Source organism: Festucalex cinctus, unplaced genomic scaffold (genome assembly GCF_051991245.1).
Source record: "Festucalex cinctus isolate MCC-2025b unplaced genomic scaffold, RoL_Fcin_1.0 HiC_scaffold_157, whole genome shotgun sequence".
Classification (NCBI taxonomy): domain Eukaryota; kingdom Metazoa; phylum Chordata; class Actinopteri; order Syngnathiformes; family Syngnathidae; genus Festucalex; species Festucalex cinctus.
This window is the reverse complement of record NW_027520404.1, coordinates 1-24,872: the sequence shown is the minus strand read 5'-3', so window position 1 is coordinate 24,872 and position 24,872 is coordinate 1. Positions and strand designations below refer to the sequence as shown.

Below are 24,872 nucleotides of genomic sequence, written 5' to 3'. Positions count from 1 at the left end.
TTCAAAGGTCACATGGCGCCGCACGCAAAAACGGTCGGCAGAGGAAGGCGGCGCTCGAGCCGGCGCCCCCGGTGGCAGGAATGTTGGCGCCGCTTTGGAGTGACGGCAAGCGCGCGCCGACGCCACTGAAGGTCCGTCGAGGGCACTACCTGCTGTACGGGTCGCCGTGGAAACTGTTGTGAGGGGAGGGGGAAGAAGAGGAGGGACCCAACGGCGACGGCGATGGCGACGGCGAGTCCTCGTCCGCTCGGGGCCCCCAGGAGGGCGCCGGGCGCTCGGGCCGGTCGCGGCCGACGAGCGACGACCCCGAGGCGGCGGCGGCGGCCCTGCCGGCGGTCCTGCCGGCCCTGGCGCCCGTCTGCGAGCCGCGGTGGATCCGATGGCTGACGATGATGTTGTTGCCGAAGCCGCCCATGGACGCCATTGTGGTGCTCTGCTCGCGCTGCACCACCGCCGTCATGCCGCCCTCCGCGATCAGGCGGCGGATTCGAGCCAGAGCGTCTTCGCCGGAACCTCCGCCCTCCGGAAGGTCGCCTGCAACCAAAAACACGTTCAACGCGTCCTCAGACGGCCGTCTCAAGGCCACCTGAGCTAATGCCCGAAATCAGGCGAGCCGCCGTCCTCGAAAGATGTCGCCGCCACGTGATATTCCGTTTCAAAAACACAACCGTGCCGAGCGCACCTCAAAATCCAACGCCCTCCCGTTGCATGCCACGTACCTGCATTTGCGGCGACCTCCGCCAAGGCTCGGCCGCCGTCCTGTCCTCCCGCGTCCCGAGACTCGAGTTGGCCGTCGGCCGCGACAGCGGCGGGCGCAGGCGGGGCTAAAGCAAAGGAAGGAGACGGAAAGCGGATGAGCGGAAAGGTCAAAGTGCGAGGAGCGCGCACGCCAGACACAATATCGGTACCGGCTTGCGGCCGGGCGTCGCCGGGCTCGGAAAGCTCCGTTTGGGTCTCGGCGTTCTGCAGCTGGACCACGGGCGTCTGCGTTCCTTGCGACGTCACCGAGGGGGCGGGGTTTCTGGGCTGAAGACCAATGGCGTTCATCAATCCCATGTCGCGGTCCAGCCTCCATCCCGAACGACTGGGCCTGAACAAGAAGCGAGCGCGTTGGCGTTGGCGTTGGCGTGGCGGGCGTTTGCCCCGGCGGACGAGGCCCGTAACTCACCCGGCTCGGTCGGAACCCCGCGTCCGCCCGCCGCCGCCTCCGCCGTTGTTGACTGCGAACAAAGGCTCCGCGCCCGACTCGGCGGGACTTTCGCCATCGCTGCGGTAGAACCTGAACAGACGCACGCGTGTTAATGAAGGCGCGCGCGCGCGCACGCAGGAAGCGTCGACCTCGTTAACGTTAACGAAGCAAATTGAAGGTCGCGAGGCAGCAGACTTCCCGTCGCCGGTGAGCATCAACGGTAATCGCATCACGGCATCCGCTGGCTCGCGGCACGTGAGCACTCACACGGGCCGGCAGATGACCAGGTCGCCCTTGTTGGTTCCGTACGCCAGACCCATCCCGGGATCGGGAAGCCAGCGAGCCGAGTTGATGCTGACGTGACGCCGCTGGTCCGGCGCCATGGGGTAGACCACGTTGAAGACCATCTGAAACACATTCAGATCATCGAGCCAGCCAGCAAACAAAGCAGGAATTTCTTGCACAAGGGCTCAATTTTCCACCAAAAGCTGGCAACTTTCAGTCAAACGCACGTCAACAACAGGAACTTGAAGCTCGCCGGATGCGTGCTCCCCGTTCGCCGCGTCACCTCGCCGCTGACCAGGTCAAAAGGTGATGGAAATATTGCCCACTTTGGTGCAGCCGATTTGGCAAAATTGCACTGGGGGAAATATTGCTATGCCAGGCATACATTGTACGCAGTGCAAAAACAAAAAACAAAAAAACATGGCCGTATGCAAATTGCACACAGTAATCCCACAATCCTCGACGCGGCACATGATTGGTTGCATTATAATCAGCGTTGCTCCAAGGCCAATGACAGCAATGCATTGTTTACATCTGCCGGTAGCAGCATGCTGATGCTAGCGAGCATTAGCAAGCTAGCAAGCAAGTTTATTGATTGATTCAATTATGTTTTATTTGATTCTCTGTTCTTATTGCTGCTGGACATGAACATTTCCCAGAGGGAGCCATGCCAAAGGGATCACTAAAGTCAAGTCTAAGTCGTTCTGTTAGGACCTGAGGAAGGATGCGTTTGTTTCTGCACCAAAACGGAACTTATTGCCCCCAAGTGGCATCAAACAACTCAAGTGTAAATGAGCCCCTGGGCCCGCTCACAGGTTGGGAAGAAAAAAAACAAATAAAAAAAGATGAAACGGCAGACCAACTATTGAACCAGTCCAGGACACGAACCCTTGTCAAACCTTGGTGGCTTGTCAACATCGCCTGCCTTTAACAGGAGGAATAGGCTCACTTTTTTTGCCACATAAACAGGTGATGTCGTGGCCAGCTAGGAGATTTTTATGTTGTTTAGCCACATTGGCTGAAAAGTTTCATGAGCCAATGCCAACCCTGCTAGCTGACTGAAGAGAGGAAGGGGGGAAAAAAAATCATTTTGACCAATCCAAAGTCTTGAACATGCCTTGTTCTCTTCGATGATGCAATGTTAATAAAAACGTCGATTTTGGGCTCTCGTGAAAAGTGACCTTTTTGGAGGTACGAGGTTTTGGCCCCCTACCATTGAAATGGTATCCAGAATTTTGGACCCTGCGGCACCCCACATGTCGTCACATCTGCAAGTGTGGACTGAAATGCACCTGCAGGTTTCCGCCAGAAAACTTGCTAAGCCTGGTGGTTGGGGACGGACGGACAAAGTTCCTCCCGTGATAATGTGGCTGTGGGCTTTGGGGAGGAAGAAGCACATGCCCAAATCAGAAATCATGTTCACCAAAGTGGGCGTGGAGAAAAAACAAAACAAAAAACACAACATCCAGTCATTACTGACAGTATTTGGGGGCCGAGGAACACGTGGTGGGCCGGCGGGCTAATAAAATGTGGTGGGGAAAGCCCGCACCTGCATGTACAAACAGCTGTCAATCCTCTACTAACCATAACGCGCAGGCTTCCTTTTTTTTGTTTGAACGCTTTTGTTGTCATTCGGCACGCCTGCTTTGCAGGGATGCCAGCAGCGCTCTTTGTCCGTCTGTCTGTCCGTTTCCATGGCACTCACCCTGATGGAGGTCTCTCCTCCGTGCGGCTGCTGCAGCCGGAAGACCTGCGCCACCATGTGGTCAGTGGTGGGATGCAGCAGGATCCTGCGAGAGGCCAGGCCCACCATCACGTAGCAGCCCAGCGGCGACAAGCTGACCGAAATGGCGTTCGGACCTGCGGGAGCAAAAGCGGCACGGTCGGGACGGCGATGAAAAAAACGACGGACGGACGGACGGAGGCGAGGACGGGAACGCTACCGAATCGTTTGGTATAGAGCATCTCGCCGAGGTTGTGCGCCGCCAGGGAGTAGATGGCGAGGATTCCCTCGTCGGGAAAGCCGCGCTGACTGCTGGGAATGAAGACGGCCAGCAGCTGCCCGTCGGCCGAGATGTCGCAGCTGGCGTCGTTGTAGATCTTGCAGTTGGGCACCAGCACGTTGACCGAGGCTGCGCGCAAAACAAACGTCAACAGGCAGCTCGCCAAGATGGCGCATCAGCTAGCGCTCGGGTACCGTTGCTGATCTCGGGCAGGTCGAACTTGGTGAAGTCCCACCACTGCAGGCGGTACGTCGTGTTGGCGATGTTGCTGGCCACCGCCGACTGGCCGTCGCCGATGGACGCGCCTGGTTGGGAAGAGAGCGAGCGGACGTCAAACGAGTCGTCTCCGGTGGCGTTTGCAATGGAAAGGGAGGCGGGCGCTCTTACTGGCGAGCACCCTGTTGACGGACGAGTGCGTGGCCAAGCCGGGCTGGCCTCGCTCGTGGTGGAAGATGCCGGCGTACGGCAGGTACTCGGGAAGATGGAAGCGCCTGCGCCAAAACAATCACAGCATCAATCTGGTGACGCGTTTCCAGAAAACAATCGAGCAGAATTAAAAGATGCTTGCGCATTTGGCAAACTTGTCTTTGGAAATGTTGAAATTCAATCGGTGCGTTTCCAAAGAGGTTGCGCAGCGGTCACCGCTTCCTCTTGCAAATGAGCCGCGCGGTGCGCCGAGGACCCGACATATCTCGTCTATAAGCGGCACTCTCGCCAGACGACATCATCATCATCATCTTTTTCCTAATGCACATCAGCAGTAGATGACAATCTTTCCCCATTTGATACCAAATAAAGACAGTTTGAGGGTCCATGGGAGTCATTTGCTGCATCCTCCATTTTCCATGAGAAAAGAAGGGGACAGAGTTTACTCTGTCATTTGGCAAATTGGGTTTACATCTAATTATTGAACAGAATATCGTGTGGGTACTGAATATTTGGACATTTTCTAAAATGTCTGGGAGGAAATGAGTTTTTGATGACTGAACCAGAAACACACCCGTGTGTCATTTTCCCAAATGACGGCTGCAAACTCACCTTGGCACAAAGCGACCCAACGATGGCGCCGACATCCTGGCGTTCCGCGGCGCCCTGTGCCGCGCTCGCTCGCCGTTATCACTGAAACAACAACAAGGGCGCGGTTAGCCGCTGCCGCCGACGGCCACGCCCGTCACCAGCGCCGGCCGACTCACTCCAGCTCATCAAAGTCCACGTCCGCGTTGTCCACGGACGCCGGCGCCGGCGCGCTCGCGGACGGCCCGTCAGAAGGCGACGCCGCCGACGATGCCGACATGGCCCGCAGGCGGTTCTGCTGGTAGCGAGGCGAGCGCTGGCGGATGCTGTCCCGTCTGGACAAGTACTGGATCATCCTCTGCGCATAGTACGCGGCCGGGGACAACCTGGACGGCGCCGGATGAGCCGCGCGGGTTAGCGCACGCGGCGGCTCATCCGGGGCCGACGCAACCGAGCGGCTTACCTCGCCGGGTCGGGGTAGATGGGGTGGTCCCGAGATCCCGTCACGTCGTAGCGAGACAGAGACATCAGCGAAGACTCCAGAAGTCTCCTGGCAGACAAAAAGAGGTGAAGACGGGCATCGGCAAAGACTTCTCGCCCCCCGCCCCACCCCGCCTACCTTCTGAGGTCGTCGTCGTCCAGGGCGGTGGCATCCACGGGCATTTCCTGGCTTAAGGCCTCGGGGGGCTCGGCGGCGGCGGCGGCGGTGGCCTGTCGGTACACCCGCTCCCACTGGGCCGTGTCCTGGTTGTACACCAGGCCCACCGTCTGCTCCGACTGCCGCTCGCCCTCCGCGGCCCCCCCGGCGCTGGGGACCGGCTGGGCGGGCGCCGGAGAGGGCGAGGATGCCGCGGCGGAGGCGGACGAGGTGGAGGACGTCTGGTTGGTGCGCTCCCAGCGTTGAGAGTCATGATTGAAGGTCAGCAGGTTGTGACACGCCCGGCAGCGGTTCAGGTGCCCGCGAGAGCCCCCGCCGGGGGCGCCCGGGTCCGAGGCGGGAGGGGGCGGGGCCGGAGGCTGGTAATGGATGACGGCAGCGGACGAGGAGGGTCCGGCTCCGTCCGAGTCGGCGTTGTTATTCACCAGCTCTCGGCTGTGCTCCTGGGCGCCCCCCGGCGGGGGCTCCGGGTCCCGCATGCGCTCAATCTCCAGAAAGTAGCGGCTCAGATTGCACTGCAGCACGTTGCGAAAGGAGGCGGGGTTGGAGCGGGAGCCGTCCCACAGGGGGTGGTGCCCGCTGCTGGTATTGGAGCCGTCCCCTGGCTGGTGGAGGCCCCGCCCATCGCTGGCCGAGGTGTACACCGGCGAGTGGGAGGAGCCGTCCTGCTGACGCAACACCGCCAGGAGGCTGAGCGAGGACGACGACGAGGTCCTGGGCGGCGCCACGTTGGGGCCCGCCTCGCCCTCCCTCACGCTCAGCAAGCTGCGCGTCCAGTCCGGTCCCGGTCCGGAGGCCGAGTTGGGCTCGCCGCCGCCGCCGCCGCCATGGTAGAGTGAGGTGAATGCGGAGGGGCGGGGTTCCGAGGGCTGGCGGGGCTCGGTGCGGGCCGCAGAGGAGGAGGTGGGCGGGGCCTGGGGGGCGTCCGACGGCATCGCCGGGCCGCGATTGGCCGAGCAGTGGCCGCACATGCACGCCATGCCCAGGAAGCGGGTGCAGCCCACAAAGGACAAGCCGCGCTCGGTCCTGGCAAAGTGGCCCAGGGGGGCGGCGGGCGGTTCGGCCGCGTCGGCCGGGGGGGGCCGCGCCTGCTCGCCGGGAGAGCGCGACGACAGGATGTGCAGGAAGTTGTGCAGGATGGGCGTGCGGCGGACCGGCTGCGGCAAGAAGGAGCGCTGGCGGAAGTGAGGGTGGGGCAGCTCCACGCTGTCCATGGGCACCTCGCCGTCGTCCTCGCTCTGAAACGCGCACAAACGTTGGCACCGGCCGACCGAGGCGGGGCCCCGGAATGGCCCCCCGCCGTCGCCGGCAGCTCACCTGTTGATTGGACGAGGGGTTCACGATGGCCGTCAACAGGTTGTGACCCAGCGGGTCAAACCTCACCAACCTGAGGAACGCACACACGCACGCACGCACGTCATGGACCGGGTCGCATGTCACTCCCGCGGTGCAAACGCTTGACGCGCCGCACAACAGGAAGTGCCGAGAGCAACTTCACGTATCGAGAAAATCACAAGCGAGACTGGACGTGATGGCGTGCCAAAAAAAGAAAGGAAAAAACTACATCAGCAGCAGCATTTGGACCCATGTTGAAGTCATGATTTAATATTGCATATTATTTTATGGCAGAAGTCTCGTCAACTCCTCCAAACTGGCATCATCGGGTTCAACATGACATTCTTTGGCTCACGTTGATTTGTGTGAAATTGAAGCCTCCTGCATTTTCAATCTGCCGCATCGCATGACATCTTTCCAATCTCATTGATTTCATCTTGTACTTGGATTGTCACAATCCTATTGGGACCTTGGCAACGATCCTCTTCAACAAATAATTGCAAGAAAAAGCCAAACGGCTGTTCCTGTTTATACTCGTTGGCCTCTTAGGGGCAGTGTGGTGCCATGCGTGCATGATGCAAAGTGTAGAAGATGAAAGTTGATGAACGGGGATGGCAGAAGCACCACAATGGTGGTGCCTTCAGGGTCCCTTCACAGTTTGCACACACGGCACCACCATCCTTTTTGTGCCATGAGAAAGCTTTTTGAGAAAGGTGCGAATTTGGTTGACATTTGGCCGAATTGTCGCGCCCGAGCGCTGGTGTCAAGTCACGTGATCACGGCGCAAGGAGGCGGCGGCGACCCACCGCACTCGCTCGGCGTCGCTGGCCGTCTTGACGGCGGCGAAGGGTTCCGGTCGGCTCCAGTCCCAAAAGTGCAGCTCGTTGTTGGTGGCGATGAGGAGCAGCTGCGCCGTCGGGTGGAAGGCCAGCGAGGCGATGGCCACGTTGCTGTCGGTGAACCAGCTCTCGCTGCCGCCCTGCCAACGCGCGCACACACTCAGCACATTGGATCAAGCGGCCGGCAAACGCACTTCCAGCGTGCACGTTTCCTTTCGCTACAATTTTACTGTCTGCGGCGAGTCCTAAGTGACTTTCTCGGTTGAAGAATGATTTGAACATTTGAAAAGTCAAACGCAACCTTTGCAACTGCTCAAGTTATCGCCTAACGAGGGTCTTTGAGCAATCGTGACATGTTTCCGTTCTATTGTGGGAGATCATGCCTGAAGATGGATTTTTCCAAATAGAAATATTGCAATACTAGTGCTGATATTTTTTGGCCCTGTAAATAAATCTACTGTACACTAGAAATAAAATGGTCACATGATTCAACATACTCAAATGAATTTACACAAGGAAAAGATGACGTTTAGATTGCCAATATGCGTTCCCATTATCAACAGTACAATGTTTTGTTTTGTTTTCAATGTACTTAACTATACTTGATAATTCTTCTACCAAGACAGACTTTAGGGAATGTGTCATAAAAGCAAAAGTACCTAAACTGAGAACACTGATTTTCATTTCAAAGAGAATTAAAAAATAAATAAATAAAAAATTCCTAGTTCCAACATAGAAACAACAGTTCAAGGTGAATTGAAGGAACAAATAGAAACAATAAAGTAGCACATCAGAACCTTTTTTTTTTTTTTATGGTTCATAATGTTTGGAGTTGCCGTAGCATGACATCATCATCGGCCACTGTCGGATTGGCTGTTTGCTAGCGATGTGATGCAATTGATGATACAGTCATTCAAATGGGATGGAAAAAGCACATTTACTTCTTCCCAATTCTAAACGAAAGCGTGACGGCGATTGGTCTGCCAAACAAACGCCGACGGCGTGAAAGTCACGAAATTGACTTGCTTGCACTGCGACATCGACAGATAAGCGAGAAATTCGACGACGTTGCGGACGGTTTCTTGTTTATCATGGCCGATTCATTTTGTCTTGTGCTCCCGTCACTCTAACGTGGTTATGGGACCCAATAACGATACTACCAAAAAACAAAAAACAAAAAAAAGGGTACGGTTAGGTCGGACTTGATGGCGGGGAGGCCCGGCCAGTCTCGGGCCGTGTTGCTGAACTCACGTGCAAGTCCCAAATGCGAACTTCGCCATCAAGGCACCCGGAGGCCACCAGGCCAGGAATGGTGGGGTGAAAGGTCACACACCAGGGGGTCCGGCGGTGGCCCACCAGGGAATGGAGGCACTTGCCGGTCTTGACTTCCGTGATGTAAATGTTGTGGTTGACGTGCGTGGAGGCCATCAGCGTCCTTCAAGAGCGTTGCCATACAAACACACACAAACAAGTCGTTATGCTCCAGACACAACCGCTGGACTTGACGGTTATACAGACCCAAGTCCTGTCCCCTGTGCAGTACTTGCACCCCCGAGACTACGTTGGACCAGGTCATGTCATCAGCCACACATTTTGCAGACCAATTCATTCCTCTTATTCAAGACACACACGCCTCAAACTGCTTCTTTTTTCTTTTGTGAACAGATGAAGTCGTTTGCACACACTTGTCTTCAGAGAATACTCAAGAATCAGCAAGCAAACGACATCACCATTCAAAGCTCAAAGGAACTTTTTTTTTTTGCATCTTCAAGCATCACAACACCGAACCGGGATTGTCTTTCTTTGGATACACAATAGTGCAAATCTCAAAGGCATGATCTGATTATGAAAAAATAAAGTCAAGTGTGAACATCCGGAGCTCGCCATCTTGCCAGTCACCTCGTCAATGTGCGCAAGCGTGTGCTGCAAGTTGCAACACGACGTTTGTCACTTGTTTCTCGCTCTCGTTTCTTCCACAAATGACGCCAAGTATTGCCGTCATTTACAGCCCATCGTCATCTACTGCCAACAAGCGTCAGATGAGCTTTTCGGCCTTCCTTCCGGAAAGACAGCCAAAGAATAAATGGACGGATTTCAAGCGTCACATTTTGTAAAGGCAGCAAATGTTTATTTGTCATCAGTTGGCAAGCATTTGCAAGAGCTTTTCTTGCCCTTCAAATTTCAATCTGTTGAAAATGTTTCAAGTCAAGTGGAGTCGCATGGTTGCCAACTGGAGGAATCCAAATTTGCTTGGGAAAGGGTCAACATGGGGACCAAAACAGGCCCAACCTCTTTTTTTGGGACGGCTTTCATGCGAGCGAGCGGAAGGAAGGAAAGAAGAGCGAAACGGGCCATCCTCACCTGTCGGGGCTGAAGGCCAACAGGAAGGTGGATCTGGGGCTGTCGGGCAGCTCAACTTTCTGCGCCAGCACAAAGAGGAAATTGTGAGCCGGAGCGGACAACGAGACAAGACGTTTGGCGCTCACCTGACTCTGCCACTTCATCCAGCGCACCTTCTCCTCCACCAGCAAGTGCAGGAGGCGCTGCGAGCCGCACGTCTGCCAGCCGCGCTCCCGCCGCAGCAGGAGGTGCACCGAGTTCCTGGGACCGGACGACATGGCCATCGCCGAGTGGCGGCTTCCGGCTCGGCTTAGGCTTCCTCTTCCGGCGGGGAGGCGACAGGGTGACGTTAGACAACTCAACAAGGACAAATGCGCTTGATGACGGAAGTCATTGATGACAGTGATCGCCCCAAAAATGAAATGTCACGGGTTCGAATCCAATACTACATTATTATTTATTTATTTTTGAACAATTTCTTTGAGGCAATCGGGAGTTGCAAACGAGCAGCTTTGTTTCACGTATTTATTGAAGAATTCAAGTGTTGCTGACTTCTCCGCAGACGCGATTGCTGCCTTTGAACAGACGAAATGTGTCGTGATTAATTGGCTCTGAGAGTTACGCCGTAGTTAGGCCGGTAATGCGGATAACTGCCTCTTGCCGGTGACAAAACCAAATGAAAACTTTGAAGCGAGGCAAGAGGCACGCCCGGTGCTTGGCTCTGTCCGACGATTAACCAATCAGAGCCGTTCACGGTAAAAATAACGCGAGCAGCAGAGTTGCTGGTCACGGCAAAATAGCCACTGCCTATTTTATACATGTTCCTCTGCGACGACCTATTCCTTCTACCATCCTCTCCGAAAATGTGTTGCTCGTATTTTCACGGCTGCCAATAAGCCTATTTTAATAACATGAAAATATGGTTTGGCATTTGACAGCCTCTCTGGAGTGGCATATTACAGAAATTACGCAAATTAGATAGATAGATAAGCTATTTATGTCTTATGTCGTGTAAAGACGACTAAATGGTGCAGTCACGTACGAAAAACGGAAAAGTGACAAAATGTGGTGGTCGGTTCAAAGCCGCTCGGCGACATTTTCTTTTTCGTCCTTTCAAGCAGCTACATCCATTAAGTCGCCGAAATCTCAAATTTGGACAATCGCATGGGTGAAAACGTGTTTTACGTCGGCCTTAAGTTTACACGATTAGTTAAGATAAAGAAGATGATGATGGTGTCTAAAAGGAAGGCCTACCTTTCTTCATCTTTGGGGATGCTAACGTTAGCCACGGAGCTAGCTCGAACCACAACGGGGAAAAAGGCGTCGGTTGGAAAAGGAAAGTCGATCTTCTGGCGTCTTGTGCTCAGCAACGGCGTCCACTTCCCCGAACAGACAACGTGAGCATTTTGTGTAGGCACAGAAACGGCGTTCGCCAACACTTTGGTCCACAGTTTGACAAGCTGCACAGCGCCGAGTGGCTCCTGCGTAGCCAGCTAGCTAACGGCTAGCCGCACGCCAAACAGGCTGACCAACAGAGCGCCGAATACTACTCATCGAACGAACCGACCAACGCAATCCAAACTAGCGTGTCATTCACAAGAGTATTGAATAAAGTTGAAAAAAAATAAATAAAAATACATTTAAAAGAGAGAGCGAGAGAGAGATTTCACGCACCCGTCCAGAGAATCGTGCCGTCTTTAAAGCGTTGGAATTTTTACGATCGACATAAAGTGTCGTTTCGAATGGATACGCAGACAGCTCGATACGTCAGATGACTGCAACGTCGACTGCTCTTTACTGCATCATGTTCTGTTTCACGTCCAGCACTTTGTATACAGACATGCTTCTTTTAAAGTGCTTTATAAATAAAGTGGAGTTTCTTCCAAAGTGTGTGCAAGCAAATATTGAGTTGAGGGTACCAACAATTTAGTTCGGCCCATTTTTTTGCATTCTGTGTAAAATTGTGTCCACTTTGACTTTTTTGTGTGTGTGTGTGTGTATTTCCAATGCACATCAAAGACAGAAACACATTGATACCAAAAACATTTGCAACAAATTCTGGGAGAAAAATTCCCGAGGTGCCAATAATAATTCATCCATGACTGTAAATGAGAAATCTCCTGAATTTGTTGGACTATCTAAATAACAATAGAAAAACACATTTACATATATTATCACAAAATTTTCTCACAAAATGGACACCAATGATTCACCAAAAGCATTTTGGTGTATTTAGCAACTGCCATGATTACAACTGTTGACATTAAAAATGAAGAATTCCTACTATAGCACATTGCAAAGAAAACAAAAACTCAAAATGTAGTCTCATGTATGAAACAGGTGTCAAGATCTGGTCGAGGGCCCGAGTCCTGCATGTTTTCCAGGTTTCTCGACTCCAACACACCTGATTCCAGGATCGTCATCAGGCTCCTGCAAAGCTTGCTGATGAGCTTAAATATGAATCAGCTGTGTGGAAGGTGGGAAAGGTGGAAAAAATGCAGGACTCGGGCCCTTGAGGACGGGATTTTGCCACCACCGCTAGAAAACGATTCCAAATGAGTCATGTTAGCAGCGCTACGCATCAGCTGTGGCTAGCTAACGTTGGCTTGTTGGCAGTGCTAACGCTAGCTTGCTTTCATTGAGGCTGCATGGAGGGCAGAGTTGTGTGGGATCGTCACAACGACACCTTTTGATAATTGCGTGCCACACGCGTCGGCGAGGGCCGGACGCGGCTTCAGTCAGACCGCACGGCCAAAGCAGAAAAACAAAAGTGCCCTATTGAAGTTGGATGCAAAACGTTATCTATGATCCAAAAAGCTCATCCCCACAATGGTGGCGGTCAAGCTTTACATAACACAATCTATTCGAGTGCAGTACATCTTTCAGTGTTAAAAGCAGTCAAGTCCGTTGGCGGTTGTAAAGATGCGCTTGATGTGCTGCCGTCCGCCTTCGTCTGCCACGCAAGTACAAAGAACTTCGAGATGGAAACGTTTGACTTCAGAAGTTTTCCTTGTAGAAGTTGAAGCCAAAGTGTTCGCACTGAGCTTTGATGACTTTGGCCAACGCTGGAGAACCGCAGTAGAAGACGTGAACTTTTCCTTTGTTCTCCTCCGAAACTTTCTGGAACACCTGACCACGACACGACACGACACAACACAACGAACACACACAACGTTGTAGCGTGACCACACGACATCATGTCGATTTGAATGATTTCAACAAAGGAGCCAGTGGAAATGAGCATTCGCCAGCTCCGCCCATTTTTAGCGCAGGCTGATATTTGGCTGAGCGGCGACGTTGGCGCTTGACGGCTTCTCGTTCTCACCTTGGCCCACTCGGGTCGTCCGGGCTGCGTTCTGGTCCTCAGGCCTGTGATGGAGTCTCGCTTCTCCTTCTTGGCCAGTAGGTCCAGCGCCATCTGCAGGCCGATGGCCTTCATGTCGTTCTTGCACAGGGCGGACGTCATGTACATGTGCATCTCCAGGAAGCGACCTAGGACAGGAGACGCCATTGAGGTCACACACGCCGTCGGTGCCGCACCCGCAGCCGGGCGTCACCTTCGGGCTCCCCGTCGGCCTGGTCCATCTCCAACTTGGTCAGGAGGCTGACAAACCATTCGAAGGACTTCTGGTCGCGGTTGATCCAGATGAAGTCAACCTGAAAGACCAGCACAAACCTGTGTGGGCGGGACTCTGTTTAAAGGGCCAACATCTGCACCCAAGTCTTTACCTCTGTACCCGATAGTCAGCGAAATGGACTCACTTGGCCTTGAGTGGTCGCGTTGCCATTAGATTTTTTTTTTTGTTACAAGCACTGGAACCGCTTTTCAGAACCTCCTCGGAAGCAGTTCTTTTTATTTGTATTTTTTTCACCCCACACAATCACGCACGCGTACAAACATGGTCTCCCGGGCGGGGAAGCGAACCCTCGCCACCTGCACCGAAGGCCAGTAACGGTACCACTCGGTCATCTGGAGCCCTCCGAGGCGGTTGTTCTAAAACACAGGCTGACCGGGGCCGTGACATCACCGTCTTCTGATTGGCCGACATGCACACGTCCATTTCCTGGTTTCAAAGCCAGTGAGACAGACAAGAGCTGACTACCGGCACCGTCATACCGTCATACCGACAATACATATTTATACATTTCACTGGTCGAACAGGTCGAGCTTGAGGTCATACGTTTTGAGAGCGCACGCAATGAAGTGACGCCGGGAATGAGATGTCTCCAGCCCCAGCCCGGATCCTCGCCGGCTCGACGGTGGCGCTTCCCTCCCCCCTCGGGGATGGCGGCAGAAGGCTTGCGACGCCAGCCGGTTGAGGACGGCCAGCCGTTGGCTCGGAGATGCGGCCAAATAAACGAGAGCCGGTGACGAGCTTTGCATGCCGCTCACAGAATCCCGATCGCACCATTTCATCCACGGAACATATGAAATGGTAAATATGGTTTATCAATATCAATGTGCATATAACCGTGTATACTGTATTTTGTCTCGACGACCAACATTCGAGTCGTGAAGCTTTCGAACAATGATAGCAAACAGGATGGATGAAAGGGCTCCAAGAACTCAACCTTGACGGACGCCACTTCGTCATGGCCATTCGATCGGATTCAAAACTTCCAATGGTCTCACAAATCAAGCCTTTTGCTCCAAGTCAGACCTGAACCATTTTTGGATTTTTTCCCCCCATTTAGTCCTACCCAGGTTTCCAACCAGTTCAACAGTAGAGTACGATCTACCGTATCAAATGCCACAGCGAGATGCAAGACTCGAACCTTTCAAGTGTTCAACTTGATATCAGTGAGGTCAGAATCCAAGTGATGGATTTTGTCGCGAGGGTGTTGATGGTTCAAAACGCTTGAAAACCCCTTGGCACAGCTTTCAATCAACAAGCGCTGTCGGGTCACCTTTTGCCAATTTCGGCGACCCGGACGAAATTTCGAGACGGACTTACTTTGCGGAGCTTCATTTCGCTATCCTTAATGTTCTCGCACCACGAGTAGTTGCAGTTGGGACAATTCTGCTTCCTGCGGCGGTACCTGGTGGGCACACAAGCGCACGGCCTGACGTGAAGGATGTGGGCGTCGGCCGGGCGTGGCGGCTAGCGGAAGGCACCTGTACATGATGCTTTGCAGGATGGAGGCGAAGGGCGTGATGCCGATGCCCGCCCCGATCAGAACGGCGTGCTCGGACGCAAAGATCTGTCTGGTGGGGGTTCCGTAGGGTCCGTCCACGTAACACTGCGGCGTGCGGGAGCTCACGTGACCGCCGCGTCAAAGCGCTGCCTGCCGGCCAGCCAGCCAGCGTTTGCTCACCTTGATGTTGCAGAAGCGGTGATTCTCGCCAAATTTGCCAGAAACCTTCAAGCACAGCAACTTGCGTCAGCGGGTGATGCGAAGCGATCGCTTGCGGAAACTCACGTGATCGACTTCTCTCAGGGGCGGGGCCTCGCCCCTCTCGGCGGGCCCCGCCTGGTCTGGAGGAAGCGGCGGGGTGGCAGCCGCCCGGGAGCCGTTGTGTCGGTACATGGTCAGCTCCACCGCGTTGTCCTGGTTGGACGCCACGGCGGCGTTAGCGTGCGCCGAGCCGGACGAGTCCGCCTGCGGGCGCATGCAACGATGTCGTCGGCCACGCTTTCTTTTCTCTTTACTGCCAAAGCAATCAAGTTAGAACCCGAATCAACTCCGAACTTGATTGCTTTGGCCTGAGCACAAACGGTGGCGCGCTTGCCAATGACAATCCACTAATTAACGAGGGGCTCCTTTTTCATTTTTTTTTTTTTTAATTTGGAATAAAGAACACTTCTTTTCTGTTCTCTCTCGTTTGTTTGTTTGGCTAACTTGTTACTTAGTTACGAGGAGCACTTTTTGTTTCCGCAGCAGCGGATGACTTTGTTGTTCTTTTGTAAATCGAGGCTGCTGTTGGTGCGAGCTCGACGCCCCAACCCTGAAGAAGGGACGCAGACGTCTCGGTGACGCCTTTCCCACCCGAGTCTCGCTCAGCCGTCCGCTCCGCAGGCTCGCCGCCAGCCTCCTGGGACTCGGCGGCTGGCGGAAGTACTCGTACAGGCGGTTGGTCCACTGGCCCATGGAACGGATGTGCAGCCACAGGCTGTCTGCGCACACGCACACACAAGGGCGAAGGTTAGCCGGAGCGCCGCACCACGGGGGAAGGAGATGCCGAACGGAGGTGGCACCGGATTGCTCCGGAGCGCTGCTGATGGTGAAGGGGTGCCACTCGTACTTGGCGATGGCCGGAATGTTGATGTACACGTAATCTCCCGGCTTGAACTGGAAGAACTGCGGACGCTTGATGACCAGATGAGTCACCTGTTGAAGACTCGAGACTTGTTGAAGCGGCTCGTCACCGCGCGGCCGTAGCGGGAGGCCACGGCGGACGTAATGGAGCGGCTGGCGATGGCGCCCGCCGGTCGGTCGGTCGGTCGGCCACCTTGGACGGCAGCAGGTTGACCTCCACGATGTAGAGACCGCCCATCCGGGACACGGCGATCCCGATGATCTTCTCCAGCAAGAAGAGCAGACCCGGAACAACAAACCACTTCCAAAAGTTGGCGCAGTGGACCATGAGCAGTGACCACACCCACACGTAGGACAAGTGAGACCAGTAGAACACCTGCCAGGTTAAGGGGCGGAGCATATGACTGGGCGACTTCAGTGGCAGGCACTCAAAACAAATTGGACACTGTCAAAGTACGACATGACTTTAGTTCTTTGTACAGTTCTGTTTTTAGCATGTGGTCCAAATCCGGTCGTGGGGGATTTATCACTAGTTTGAAATGTGTCCCTCCCCCAACACACCCGATTCAAATGATTGATCAGGATCATTATCAGGCCTCCGTGGAGCTTGCTAATGAGCTGATAAACATTTATTTGGAAGGTGTTTTTTGCAGATGATCTTTCATTTCTTTTCAGAATGTCATTTTTGGAGCGAATCGGCGCATGTCCTGGTGCGGTGTCTGTATGATGTTGCTGCGTGGAAGCCTCTTACTTCAAAATGGCCGCCGCGTCGTACGAAGGTGCTGGAGCAGAGCCCCATGAGGCAGATGAGCACCTGCAGAACCACGCCCGTCACCGACGCCGTGCCCTTCACCCAGCCGATGCCGGGCCGCGTGGTCAGCAGGTACTCCCAAACGCTGAAGCCGCTGCGCTCCGCCAGCTGGACTGGAAGACAAACACGCACGAGCAGTCGTTGGACCAGTCGGGGGTTGTTTCCAGGAAGTCCGCCTCGACGAGCGTACCGAAATTGAGGACGTGCGCGGCCGTGTGCACAAGCGTGTATCCGAGGATGGCGTAGCCCACAATCTGATGTAGCAGAATGTTCTGGTCCAGCGGCAAAACCCGGACCACCCAGGTGGCCCGCAACCATGTGAGACAGCGGCGCAGCATCAGGACCTCGGAGGAGCACACGCACGCATGCACGCACATCAGCAGAGCCCGCATTTCCGCCAAACGCTTTATGACGCCAAGCCTGGAATAAAATTCCCTTCCAAGCGGCGGACCATCGGGGCCAGGAGTTTTTCCAAGCTTGGCGTCCTAAAACGAGGTCGTCAGTCAACGACGGGGCAGACGGACGTGCCCGCGCACGGTGGCACACGCCGGACACGATGGCGCGCAATTGGCTGTTACCGTGACCAAGGTGCAGTTGAAATTGAGGCACTGCCCGCATCCTTTGGCCAGCATGTAGCAGGCGCTGCCGCGCCGATGCTGCAGGACGGCGCCCACGAAGAGCGCCAGGCTGAGGCAAGCGTACCCGCACAGGAACAGGAGCTTGCGACTGTTGTTTTGCCAGTAGGTCGGCGTCAGGTAGCGGGGAGTCTGCCGCTGCTTCCGCTCCGCCTCCGGAGGCTTGAGCCAGTTTGCGGCGCTGAGGAAGGAGGCACAAAGACGGCGGAGTGGCCGGGCCCGGACGGGGCCGCGAGGCCGCGAGGCCGCACCCACCTGATGGTCAGGTTCTCCATCACCTCGGGAAAGTCTTCCAGCTCGGCTTTGAGCTCCTCGAAGGTGATGGCGCCGCTGCTGTCTTTGTCGGCCGACTCGAACAGCGCCAACGTCAGGTCGTCCAGTTTCTCCTCCGGCAGAGAGATGGCGCTCTCGCGCAGGCATGACTTCAGCACCGTGCGCAGCTCATCCGGATCGATAGAACCGCTTCCTGTGGGAGCGGCCAAATCTGGAGCACATCAATGAGCTGACCCGGCAGACGGCAGTCAGGAACGACACGCTCGGCATCTTTCAAATAGGGGAAATGGAATGCATCACCGTCCACGTCGTACACCCGGAAGAGGAAGCGCAGCTTGTCCGTCTCGCCGCCGTGGATGAGAAGGTCGAGCGCCTCCAGCAGCTCGTCCAGGCTGATGGAACCGCTCCCGTCCGAGTCGAAGAGCGCAAAGAAGCGCTCGGCGAAGAAAGACTGGCAAGGCAAAGGGAGGAAGAGCGGAGGACGGCGGGCGGGGTCACGTGACGCCCTCGGACGGCGAGCGAGCGAGCGAGCGGACCGACCTCTTTGACCTTGAGAGCCGTCTTGAACTCGTCCAGGTCGATCTCTTTGTCGTCGCCGGCGATGCTCTCGAACTGCTTGGTCACCCACTCCAGCCAGCGCGCGTCCTCGTCGGCGCTCATCGCGGACCGCTTGAGGACCACCTGCAGGTCTGCTCGGGTCTGCAAAGTCCAAATCAAGCCGCGCAGTGTTACCGAGTCCCTCCAGCAGCGGGCCGGACGAGCCACAAACCCTTTCAAAGCTTTTCACGAGGACACAAGTACAGTCCTCCGTGTCATCGAGGCCACATCAAGTGGACATGACGGATCCAAAACAAAAAACGCTCGTCCGTCAATTTACTGCTGAAAGTGCCAACAAAAATAATCCGAACCATAATTGGCAAAAATATTTTGCTGGAAAGCCATTTTCAAACGCAGGTCCGAAGTGACAAGCGTCAACAAGCACAAACAATTCGACACGCCGCAAACAAGACGCAAACTCACGTGTCAGATTACTCGCACGCGCGCACGCTTGATGTGCGAGCAAACTTTTTACCTGCTGTTGCTGTCGGGAGTCTTCCTCAGCTGCCAGACAATCTTCATCAGCGGCTTCATCGTCAGCTGGAGGTGACAGGGAGCCACCCAATAAGATGGAGGCGGAGTCTTATGTGTGTGTGTATGCAAATACAAAAGGTCGTGGCCAGAAACATAGAAAAGATGTTTTTATTTGACATAAAATCATGAGTCAAGCAAAAAGTGCAATTGTTCCAACATGAGTCCAAGACCTGCACCAGGATCTCGGATCTTGCTGTCACGCGACAGGATGCGACGTCACGGCGGCGGCGGCGCGCCGGGCCGCCCGTCGTCGCGCTCGTCCAAGATGGCGCGCAGCGTCCGCACTCCTTCAAATGCAACGGCGAGGCTGCCCAGTCGCGACGCGGCGTCCTCCACGTCCACAACTGCAACGCACGTTTGGCGTCAGCGTCAGCAAGCTGCCCGCCGGGTTGGCGTGTTTGAGCTTCCGCTTTCACCCAAAACATTGAGGGGCGCAAATGCGGGACAGACGGACGGACGGAGGTGAAGGAAGAAGAAGAAAAGCAGGCGGTCCCACCTGGGAGGTCCACGCGGACGACGTCATCCGTTTGCGTCAACAGGTGGGGAATGTTGAGGAAGGCCACGCCCACGTCCTCGCACTCGCGCTCTTGCTCCTCCTCCTCCGGCGGCTCGCTCACCACCGTGAAACGAATCCTGCCCGGCAACAAGGAGGACGGCGAGTGGCGGGTGGGCGGAGCGTCGAAAAGGCCGACGTCCGGACTCACCTCTCCATGTCGGGCTTTCGTCCTCGCAGGACGTCCTTCAGGAGTTGGCGTCTGGCGGCGGCGCCGGCCGCGTCCACCGCGATGACTGACAACCAATCACAAAGGTCAATGAGACGCGTCAGCCGATGGATCGAAACCGCTCGACGACGTCGATGGATTTGCGCGTTCCACAGATTTGCCGTGACGACGAGATGAAGAATGATGAAGAAAAGCAAGAAATCAATCGGGCCGTCGCCGTGACGACCGCTTGATGACAATTTTGCTCCAATTTGCACAATTGCACTTGGCTTGACTTTGCTTTTTGTGTTTTTGTTCAAATCCTCGTGATGCTCCAAAACGTGCGACGAGCGGATGAAAATGAAAATGAAAATGAAAATGAAAATGAAAATGAAAACCTCTGCTGAAGTTGAAGGCGAGGCTGCTGCCCGGCGGCGGTTTTGGCAGCGAGACGGGCGTTTCCTCGGTGGCCATGTCGAGGAAGTTGAACTCCACGAAGAGTCGCACCACGTTGCCGTCTGCGCGCAAGCGAGACTCCGCCTCCAGGCTGAGCCACGTCACCTCCACGCGCACTCGCTGCGAGCCCTGAACGCACGCACGCACACGCGCACACGTGACTGGCCTGGCTCCGCCCCCACGCTCCACCTTGGACGGCGCCGACCTGCGAGGCCCGTCGGCGGAGGATGTCGTCGTCGCTGTCGGATGTCGAGGAGGCGCCGGCGTGGCGTCCGGACGCCGACTCCAACGCGCCGCCGCCACCTGCTGGCGAGGACACGTCAACGCAACATTTGCTCACTTCACATTCGCTTGACGACAAATCAATCGATACGGATTTGATATCTTGCTTTTTGTTTTGTAACTTTCTACAATTTTTGGGCGGATTTTCATCAAGCTGAAGAAATGACGCCAGCCGGACAGGAAGTCAAGGTAGATTTCAAAATAAAACCTTTCCAAAACACGTTTCCGGACACGCAACACAATCGTGTGACTTGCAGTCGGTGCCGATTCCGGGCAGAAACCGCACCACGTCCGTTCCGCAGTCAGTGTGACGCGTTTTGGCCACAACGGCTGCAAAATCTTGTCAAGACGATGAAAGAAAGATCGGCGCATGCCGAAACCCAATTGTGGTTTTTGGGGGCGTGGCAACGCAAATCTTTCCATTGGCCGCTCGGCCACGGAACACGCAAGTCGTGATGAGGGGCCCGGAAGGTCACGAGGTCATGCTCACCAGGAGGAAGGCGGCGTTCAGGCTCTGCGAGGTCAGAGGTCAACGGCGGGTGCGGTATGAGGAGCTGACCTTCAGAGATCAAAGACTCTTCGTCGTCGTCATCATCTTCTTCTTCTTCTTGCACGGGCTGCAGCGGCTTGCCGGGCGCCACCTGCAAACAGGAAGTTGATGAGGAGGCCCCGCCCACCAGACCGCCTGTTTGCTGCGCTTGCGCTCACCTGCGGACCAGGGGGCGGGGCTTCTCGGAAGGTGACTTTTTTGGCAACCTGCTCGTCTTTGCCCGCGAGCTTCTTGGCGGACGTCGGCGCCGTCGCCGCCTCCCGTCCGCCGTCACTGCTGCCGGCGAGCTTCATGGCGGGCGTCGGGGCCGGCGCCGGCGTCTCCCGTACGCCGCCGCCGGCGAACTCGGAGGGCTCGGCGTGGCTTTCGGACAAGGCGCGGCCCGGCGCGGCCTCCAAAGGCTGCGGCGACGGAGCTTTGCCGCTGTGGAGGAAGGGCGACTTCCACTCGAGGGAGACGTCAATATGGCCGACGTGGCACCCGCTGGAGTCGTGGAGGTCAAAGGTGCCTTGGAAGCAAAAGCGTTGCGCTGCATTTGCGGCTGAAGCCGAATCCGGCCGCGGCCGCGCACCTGAAGAAGGCTCACCTGCGATCCGCCGGCCGCGCAGCAGCGGCGCCAGCGGGACGGCGGCTTTGCCCAAATAGCGGTCGGCCTGCGGCTCCTTTTCGTCAAAGACGTACAAGGCGAGCGCCCGCGAGGCCAGGTAGCGCCGGAGCTCGTCGTCGTCGGCGGCCATCCGGAAGGTCCGGACGTCGGCGAAGCTGGGCTGGCGGCAGTCGTGCACGGTGGCGGTGGGGTGGTCGGGGAAGCCGAACAACTTGTAGACCACGTAGGGACTGGGAAGCGCCGAGCATCTGGAACGCAGGCCGCCGCAGCCGCGCACTTCCACCAGAAGCTCCGCCTCCGACTCCGCCTGGAAGCACAAGCGGCTTTCACAGTCAGCCGCCGGCACTTCCGAGCACGCCGGCCGCCCCAATCGGCGGAATCGAGGCCACAAAGGGCGGCAACGAAGCTCCGCTCAAATGGATTGTTGGATGCAGCAGCTGCTTGAAAATTGACAATTAATTTGGGCTGGGGCCAACAAAAAGAAAAATGATTTTGCAGCCATTGCGGTCGATGATGATTTGAGTGAAATAAAGCCAAGCAACATTTTTTAACGTTTGACAAACTGTCGAGACAAACGAACATTCCAGCTTTAACTTGATCTTCGTAACGATTGTTTGCAACGATTGTCACGACGTTTTGATTCGTCCAGCATTCGTGTACTCGCTCCCAAAACCGGAAGAAGAGTCCATTTTCTTTCGGCAAAGCCGCGTCAGGCCCGTTTTTCAAATGGGCCGTTTTGAAAATGGCAAACAAACGAAATTGATCTCATTTGCGGCGCATCCTCATTTCATACGATGCTGGCAGACGAGTGGAATCGCTTCATCGGCACGCGGTTTTGGTTTCACGGGAGTTTTCGTCTCCCGCTTTCAATCGCTTTCTCGCCGGCGGCCACTTTTGCATTTGCGGCTCGAAAGGCGACTTTCTACCTGCTGGTCTCGGGCATCGGGCGCCGCCAGCCGCTCCGTCTCACCGACGGGATGCCGCAGCTTGAGCCGATACTCCAGCCAGCCGAAGGAGGCGCCTTCGCCGCCTTCGCCGCCTTCGCCGCCGCCGCCGTTTCCTGAAAGCCAAACGACAAGGCGGTGACTCGCGGCGGGCGGCGCCGGCAAGCACTCACCGAGCAGCGGCAGCGTCCCGGCCGCGTCCCCGTCCCGCAGGAGGCGGCGCAGATCCAGCCGCGCCGAGGCCACCGTCTTCCAGCGCAGTCCCAGCGCCTGATGCATCTCCACCAGCAGCGGGCGCCGGCCCACGTAGGCCAGGAAGTCCCGGTCCAGCTTGACGGCGTAACGCGAGGTGAAGCCGTAGCGCGGCGCCGGGCCGGTCGCCAGCGGCGTGGCGTGCAAGTGGAAGCGGTAGAAGGCGTACGTGCAGAAGGTGGCCGGCGCCGGGTCGCCCAGGACCTCCAGGGCGTCCGCCGACAGGGTGGCGCCCGCCACCTCAACTTCCACCAGGTTCTCGCCCTCCTCCAGAAGCGGACTCGGAGGGTCCGCGTCCTCGGCGTCCTCGGCGGCGTCTCGCAGCCGAGCTGCGGAGCGGCCACCGGGACGTGAGGCCAAGGCGGCGCCGCGACGGCGACGACGACGGCGACGCCTACCTTCCAGTTTGCGCATTTTGCCGTCCTTGGCGGCCAACGTCTGCGCTTGAACTTGCAGCTGCTGCGCGTGCAATCCTTCGTCAGCCTCCATTTTCTTCTGCGCGCTTTCAAGCTCCAGCTGCAAACACGTCAAATGAAGAGCCGGCAGATTTCGCGCTTTCCTTCTCACCGGCAAAACGGAGCCGCACTGAGCGCCAAAATAACCGACTGACGCTCGCGACAATTGCTCGCAAAAGGCAAAACGCACAAACACGATTTTGGATGGCGTCAGGGGAAAGAAATTGACAAGAAGCGCTCGATGAGGCAACATGTGAAAATGTGCTGGCAGCGGAGAAAGCGGCCGCTCCGATTCTTGCAATTCTGCTCTGTCCGAAATGCCGATTTTCAAAGAAAGACGGCAAACCAAAACAAGCCGATTGTCCGATGAACGAAACTTTTTGCTGCTCATCCAAATGTGAAGTCGACTCGTCATTTCCCTTTGCAAGCACATTTTAGACTAAAACAAAAATGCTGAAAAGTTCCAAAAAAAATTGACAACGCTCGAGGACAGAAAATGGCAAGAGAGGAAACGTGTCGCGATTGCGCAACACGCTGACATTTGGTGACATGTGGAGCCTTTGAAAGGCTCCAAAAGAGTCGAAAATCTTTCTTCTTTTTTTCCCGTTTGCATCTCCATCGTGTCCTTCGTCAACACAAGATGTGGGCGGGGCTGAGCACCGCCGCTGCAGCCCCGCCCACCGCCAACAACGTCGGTCGGTCGGTCGGTCGCTGACCTTGAGGTCGCCGCTGATGCGACTTTCCACGGCCAGCAGCCGGCGAACCTTCTCCAGCTCCAAGACGAGTTCCGCGTCCGCCGGCGACGTCGGGAAGCTCCGCCCTCCGCCCGCCTGCGGGAAGACGACGCCAAAGGCGGGAAAGCAAATCATTTGCACATGCGTTTGCGTCCGACGTGCCGAAAATCTTCAGCGGCGACGAGCCGGACGGAAAAAACCTTTTGGAAAGCGCGGCACATGTTGTGGAAATCGCTTTTCTTTTGACGTCAACGTGTCCTTATCGACGGCCTCGCTCGTCAATCAAATCGACAATTTGCTTCGTGCCGACCGAGCCACAAAAAGGCAAAGCGGGGAAGTCGAGATGGCGGCCGCCGTCGCTCACCTGGCCGCCGTCGCCGTCGCCGTCGCGTCGTCGAAGCTCATCGAGTTCCCGCTCGCGATCGGCCAGCTGGCGTTCCAAGTCGCGTTTTTCTTCCCGGACCTTCTCGCACGCATCTGAACAAAGGACACGCCTTCTTATCAGGTGGGCGGGGCACGCTGACAAACACCACCTGGCCTCCGGGGGGGCGGGGCTCGGTGCAAAATGGCCGCCGCGCTCCCAAATGTCACGTTGGAGTCGACGATGACGTCGACCTCGACATCGTTTGCATGATGAGGATGATGATGAAGATGATGAAGATGATGATCATTCAAAGCGCCACATCAGCAGTTCGGATTGGTCGCAGGTGAAGATTTTGCTCAAATATGAAGTGGGCGTGGCTTCACGTCACATCCATTTTACGTGCTTGGTTTTGTTTTTTTTCCCTTCCATAGTTTTAGGAACGGACACCCCAAAGTTTTGGACAAGGAAGTTGTTGCAAAACTTTTCGAGTCATTTTCACACTGCACTTGTTTTTTTCTGGGTGACGGGTCAGTCAGGATGAAAGCTGAAAGATGGCTAAGTGCAGTGTGAAAAGGCCTGAAGAAGTTGCGTCTGATGTGGCGTCCCGAACATCCTCGCACGCAATTTGGTGAACAGCATTTTCACGAGTGTCCACTTGTGAGCGGGCGGGGTCAAGAAAAGAGAGAAAAGAAAGAAAAGAGAGAAAAGAGAGAAAAGAGAGAAAAGAGAGAAAAGAAAGAAAAGAGAGAAAAGAGA

At 55.8% G+C, this 24,872-nt stretch overlaps 3 protein-coding genes across 8 annotated transcripts; all 3 read right to left on the bottom strand.

The window, feature by feature from the left end:
* Window position 1: 1 nt before the first annotated feature.
* Window positions 2-11,492, bottom strand: LOC144011508 (activating molecule in BECN1-regulated autophagy protein 1B-like). 3 transcript variants are annotated; one of them, XM_077511605.1, is made up of 19 exons: window positions 11,338-11,492; window positions 9,810-9,984; window positions 9,685-9,743; window positions 8,575-8,758; window positions 7,291-7,463; window positions 6,467-6,536; window positions 5,111-6,387; window positions 4,955-5,041; window positions 4,671-4,877; window positions 4,516-4,596; window positions 3,865-3,968; window positions 3,672-3,782; window positions 3,418-3,606; window positions 3,180-3,334; window positions 1,457-1,596; window positions 1,169-1,279; window positions 909-1,090; window positions 720-824; window positions 2-534 (listed from the first exon to the last, which is right to left on the bottom strand). In XM_077511605.1, the coding sequence occupies exons 2-19, from the start codon at window positions 9,945-9,947 to the stop codon at window positions 146-148; spliced, it is 3,762 nt and encodes a 1,253-aa protein (XP_077367731.1). In that variant the 5' UTR covers window positions 9,948-9,984; window positions 11,338-11,492; the 3' UTR covers window positions 2-145. The 3 variants fall into 3 exon arrangements, with proteins under 3 accessions (XP_077367731.1, XP_077367730.1, XP_077367732.1); XM_077511604.1 differs by lacking the exon at window positions 11,338-11,492 and adding an exon at window positions 10,918-11,329 and having other exon boundaries at window positions 9,810-9,982; XM_077511606.1 differs by lacking the exon at window positions 11,338-11,492 and adding an exon at window positions 10,918-11,329 and having other exon boundaries at window positions 4,671-4,826; window positions 9,810-9,982.
* A 379-nt stretch (window positions 11,493-11,871) lies between these two features.
* On the bottom strand, window positions 11,872-18,994 carry LOC144011509 (NADPH oxidase 5-like). Of its 4 annotated transcripts, none has more exons than XM_077511607.1 (18): window positions 18,942-18,994; window positions 18,713-18,819; window positions 18,181-18,339; window positions 17,941-18,091; window positions 17,623-17,833; window positions 17,311-17,548; window positions 16,923-17,217; window positions 16,673-16,845; window positions 16,115-16,297; window positions 15,861-15,993; window positions 15,652-15,779; window positions 15,085-15,264; window positions 14,980-15,024; window positions 14,780-14,904; window positions 14,619-14,703; window positions 13,221-13,320; window positions 12,989-13,155; window positions 11,872-12,792 (listed from the first exon to the last, which is right to left on the bottom strand). In XM_077511607.1, the coding sequence occupies exons 3-18, from the start codon at window positions 18,298-18,300 to the stop codon at window positions 12,661-12,663; spliced, it is 2,466 nt and encodes an 821-aa protein (XP_077367733.1). In that variant the 5' UTR covers window positions 18,301-18,339; window positions 18,713-18,819; window positions 18,942-18,994; the 3' UTR covers window positions 11,872-12,660. The 4 variants fall into 4 exon arrangements, with proteins under 4 accessions (XP_077367733.1, XP_077367735.1, XP_077367734.1 ...); XM_077511609.1 differs by having other exon boundaries at window positions 16,923-17,076; XM_077511608.1 differs by lacking the exons at window positions 18,713-18,819; window positions 18,942-18,994 and adding an exon at window positions 18,661-18,712.
* LOC144011514 (protein fantom-like) lies at window positions 18,866-24,410 on the bottom strand (the record flags this gene model as incomplete). Its single annotated transcript, XM_077511624.1, has 11 exons — window positions 18,866-19,115; window positions 19,268-19,404; window positions 19,476-19,560; window positions 19,871-20,057; window positions 20,134-20,234; window positions 20,701-20,851; window positions 20,919-21,674; window positions 22,294-22,892; window positions 22,962-23,079; window positions 23,735-23,848; window positions 24,117-24,410. Coding segments are annotated over 11 exons (2,670 nt in total), but the record flags the coding sequence as incomplete, so codon positions are not given.
* Window positions 24,411-24,872: the final 462 nt, after the last annotated feature.